The sequence below is a fragment of the Euprymna scolopes genome, chromosome 7 (genome assembly GCF_053919585.1).
Source record: "Euprymna scolopes isolate OS-2025 chromosome 7, ASM5391958v1, whole genome shotgun sequence".
Taxonomy (NCBI): Eukaryota; Metazoa; Mollusca; class Cephalopoda; order Sepiida; family Sepiolidae; genus Euprymna; species Euprymna scolopes.
The window spans coordinates 60144329-60149591 of NC_136488.1; the positions used below are offsets into that span (position 1 = coordinate 60144329).

A 5263-nucleotide genomic window follows, 5' to 3' on the forward strand; every position below is an offset into this window, starting at 1 on the left:
TAAATTCAACTGAAAAAAATTATAAACTTATTTAAAAAGATGTTTACATATCGGAATATGTCATACTATTGGTTTTATGCCTCGGCACTTATTTATAACATTCCAACTTTGCCTTTTTGTCTTGCACTATGAATATATATGTCTATATATATTATTAAGTCAAACTTTCAAGGTTTAGGCTCAATGGATGTTAATTTTTTAACACCAAAGCATGTACAAATAAACAATAAAAATTACCCACTTTTTAATAAATCTTCATACTTAATGGATAATTTTGGTGACACATGAACAACCATAGTATAGACAACATGTTAGATAGATTGATACACACACACAATAGACATGTTTATATATATATATATATATATATATATATATATATATATATATATATAATAAAAATTACAATAAGTTTACCAAGGTAATCAAAATGGTAAACTTAAAATATATTATAAATATTAAAGAGTTAATATTTACAAGTAAAATAAACTCAACCAGATGTAAAAGCTCAATAAAACCGAAAAGGAAATAGAGCTTATAATATGAACAAATGATTAATAAAACATGTTAAAAGACATCTTGAAAAAGAGTTAAAAACATATTTAATTTTAAAAAAGGAAACACAAGATAAGTGGATAGTCCTTAATCCGCGGAGTTTCGAAGAAATACTCTCCTTCTCATCAGAGGGCAGGAATTAGCAAAATGCAGGATAGGATTTTGCATATATATATATATATATATATATATATATATATATATATATATATATATATGTATATATATATATATATATATATACATACACACACACACACATGTGTGTACATATATATACATATATATATATATATATATATATACATACACACACACACACGTGTGTACATATATATACATATATATATATATATATATATATATATACATATATATATATATATATATATATACACATACATACACATATATATATATACACATGCGCATGTATACATACATATATATGCGCGCACACACGTGTGTGTGTGTATATATATATATATATATATATATATATATATATATAGAGAGAGAGAGAGAGAGAGAGAGAGAGAAAGAGAGAGAAATACAAAGACAAAGACTCATATATAAGATTATATTCATATTACATACACATACATTTACACAAGTCAAAGTCAACAAAATGTCTTATCTAAACATGTTCTAGGTGACTTTTAGAAATTAGTTTCCAAATTAATCTACCGGCAGTTAGGTTTTTATTTATTCCTCTTGTTAAAATCTTATATTTTATATTTGGTACTGATCCAGAACATGATGTAAGGTCAGTTAGCATCTTCCAGGAGTTTATAGTAAGTTGCTAGAAAAGGCAGACATGATTAACCAATCAGCAATTAGCTGTCAGCAAACGACAAAATTGTTTTTGATAATAAGAAACAAAAATAAAAAAACAAGTCTTTAATAGTTTTCTTAAAAAAAAAAAAATAAGCAACTGTTTTCAATCATAGTTGTTTTCTTTGAAAAAAAAATTTGTTGTTACAAAACCTTAAGTTTTTTAAACATTTGAGTGATTTTATCTTATAAGAGTGAAATTCGAAAATCAAAATATTGAATTTCAAGTAAAAAAAAAAATGTACCTGCATAATTGTCATGTCGCAAATAGTAACATATCCAAAAATAAACATGATAAAATAGAAAAATAAATATTGATAAAAAAAGTAACTAAAAAAAAGTTAACAAATTGAGTTACAACTGAGTTACTTCCTCTTTCACTTACGTCACGTGACACAAACACAATTAAAAAAGGCAAACACATTTGTTCTCCATATAGTATTTATCGAAAAACTGTTTTTCATCGATGATTTTTTCTCTAACTTATCGTTTTCTATAATTTTTGAATATGTTACTATTTGAGACATGATAAGCACCATTTGTTCTACATGAAATGCAATATTTCAATTTTAGAATTTCATTCTTATGACATAGAAACAGTTTTGTTGTAAAAAGAAAATTTCTCTTCAATTTTGAAAATAATAAAAAAAAAATATTTCTTTCGTGCAATGAAACATACGATAAGTTTCATCTTTTTGAATTAAAGTTTTGTTTTCAGCATTTTCAATTTATCATCTCGCAGTGTTTGCGCCAGTTTTTTCTGGCAAATTTTCCAGCTGCTTGTCGTAAATTGAAAGATGCAGATGTGACCATGTGTAACAGAGCGCGGACGCACATATGCAAACGCTGAGCCGTGTGCGAAATGACGTCATGCTAGGGGGAAAAAAAAAAAGACTACAAAAAAGAATATGTGCATAGGCAGAGGAGCATGTTTGAGAGCACATTTAAAACGACGTTCGAGAGGACAGAAGTCAGAGAGGAGGATCACATCAGAGACATGGGTGACATCAAAGCTGTAACAAGAAGTCATGCATGGCAAGGGAATGAGGAAATAAATACCGTTGTTACAAAAAGAAAAGAAAAAAAAAAGGAGTCAAGTTATTACTTGTTCTATGTTCTTTGCGACGGAGTATACAACATGTTGGGTCTACATGTGTAACATTACACATAGGTCAGATTCTGAATCAGTACCTTATATTTTTACTCTACTCATAATTATTGCAACAACAGAGTTCGAAATATGTACCCCTTCCTCCTAAAAAAAAAATGGTGGCTAATACAGATGCAACAGTGATTTCGTGTTAATTTTGCTTCTAAAGCTTTGTAAGATCATCTAATTTTACTTCAATCATAATTCATCAGCAAACCCCTGACACATTAATTATACACCTGTGATGTTTCTAAACAAAATCACTATTTTTGGGAGTTCAAACTTTTCTTTTGTGAAAAGACGTATAGATCAGAAGGGATTGTTTAGATGACTGAACTTATGCATTCGTGACCTGAAAGTTTCATTTCTCTGTAGCAGATACTGACAATGTGAGACTCTAAAAAAAAGCAATCCCTGCATCGGAAGCAGAGATGCGTCATTAGATTTCTCCATGCAAAACAAAAATTGAACTGATCAACATTCATTGGTGCCTGTTGAATGTTTACATAGCCGATATTGTTAGCACAGTTAGGAGATGGGTTCATTGATTTCAGAGTGGCAATAGAGATGTGAGTGACAAAGCATGCTCCAGACGCGCATGCACAGCCGCCAGCCCAGAAAACACTGTGCACCTTGACCAGCATATAATGGTGAATAAAATGTGTGTAGAGTTGAATGTGGGTGTCAGTACACTGGAAACAATGTTGTCATCCCTAACAAACTGTGTGCTAAGTAGGTTTTATGAATTCTCATTCAGGACCAAAAGTCCACTGACAAAACCTCTGTCAGAATTTGTTGAATCAGTATGAAGCCGAAGAAAAGCTCTTCAACTTTTGGAGTTACAAAAAAAAAAAAATAGGAGGCTTTACTTTTAGAATGACCCTTGAACAAACCATATTAAGTCTATTTTTACTTGGTGGGGAGGCGAGCGTATGCTGACTGTTGGCTGTAAGGGATATTCTACAAAGGATTCTATAACAGGAGTATGCATCCCATAATTCTTTAGCAGATAAGTAATGAAAAAAAAAAGTAAATAAACTCTCTAATATAATAATGCTAGGAAAAAAAAAAAATTATTTTTGGATTATAGAGACTACTATTCTCCTCGACTGTTATTTTCACATTATTTTGGCTGATGTAACCTCTGACCTTTTTTAGGTATATCTTGTTGAACTCGAGAAATCTGCATAGAATTTCGAACCTAACTCTTTGATTAATCTACAGAACTAGCATGCTCTCATTCTCTCAGGCATGACCAAGCAAGTCCTAAGTAATTCCGCAAGACCCTGTAGCATAACGGATAAAGTACTTGGTAAAATTCAGTTGCAACTGACATTTTCTGGAGGCTGAGAATTCACTACTCAGGGCGATATTCAAAATACAATTGTGAATTACTTAAGTTTTCTACCTGATCACGACTGACAGAACAAGAGCATGCTACCCTGTAGATTAAATAAAAGGTTCCATTTGAAATTCTATATAGATTCCAGAGTTCAATTGAAAGATTCCCAAATTCAACAGGACACACCTAAGAAAACGTTGTTAAAAAAACAAGATGAGAACAGTAGTCTAAATAATCCAAATAATACCAACTTATATGGATTCTATTCTCTTCGCGGTACTTATGGACTTTTGTTACCATGCTGAAGTAACAACATTCTTAACATGTGGGAGGAGAGGGTGTTTTGTAACTATTCTGTGCTTCCACCTAACAATTTAATAATAAAAAAGATATCATGAAACTTGAATTTAACCTGAAAAACTATTTAAAAATAGCGCTAAGTAATAAAACGTTTTGATACTACAAACCACATCAGGTCTATTTTTACGTTTTTTGAAGGGAAGGAAAGATTTTGGCAGTGGGTATTTTCTACAAAAATCCTATAACTGGATTATGTATCCCATGATGCTTTAAGAGGTAAGAAATTAAAAAAAAAACTAAAAAACTCTCTAATATGATAATGTCAGGAAATGAAATATGTATATGACAGGACATTCTTTCCAACAAAATATAATGAAATATTATTCTGAATACATGAATATATGAAATTAATGGAGAGAAGTCTTATGTTTACTGCTACCTTCTAAGTCTCAAGAAAAAAGCATGTTTGCATTCCGTTGAATCACTAGAGTAATATTTGTCATAAAAGTCAAGGATGAATTGTTCAGGTTTGAACCCAAATTTCTGGTAAAGTAACATAGCCGAGTTGTTGGCGGAGACATGGAGAGTGACATCCTTTCCCATGCAAGTCTGTATCAAATGATAGAGGACAAAAGTTGCAATGCCCGATCGGCACCACTCTGGATGTGTGAACAGGAACGAGATGTACGCCTCATTGTACTTGATGTCTGGCACCATGAATGCAAAACCGATGACAATCTTGCGGTACAAGACTACGCAACTAAAATCAGGGTACTGCAGACATTCAGACAAATCAATGCCAGGCCAGAAGAATTGTTGGCACAAAGAGTTCACAGACGGAATGTGTTGTGGACGGACGTAGCAATAGTCGATAGGGTGAGAAGTGGGTGGCACCCAGTTAGGATTTTTTCGATGTGGGTAAGCAATAATCTCCTCAAGGAGACGCATTTTTAAGGTTTTTGTTTCATAATCCCGTCGGATGAAAGGTTTTAGCCAGCGGGTTGTGTAAGGACTACAGATACACTGAAGTTGTTCGTCATCCATCCCGATCAGTCGGTTGATAAACAAGGGTTGCTGCTTAT

The 5263-nt window shown here is 31.9% G+C and overlaps 1 protein-coding gene across 1 annotated transcript in view; it reads right to left on the minus strand.

Annotated features, from left to right (window-relative positions):
- Window positions 1–1120: 1120 nt before the first annotated feature.
- Window positions 1121–5263, minus strand: part of LOC145279753 (cysteine-rich protein 2-binding protein-like) — a 6552-nt gene continuing 2409 nt past the window's right edge. The window contains exon 1 of the mRNA XM_080131059.1: window positions 1121–5263. This exon is cut by the window's right edge and continues 2409 nt beyond it. Within this exon, the coding sequence (XP_079987185.1) occupies window positions 4617–5263 (647 nt within the window). The 3' untranslated portion in view covers window positions 1121–4616.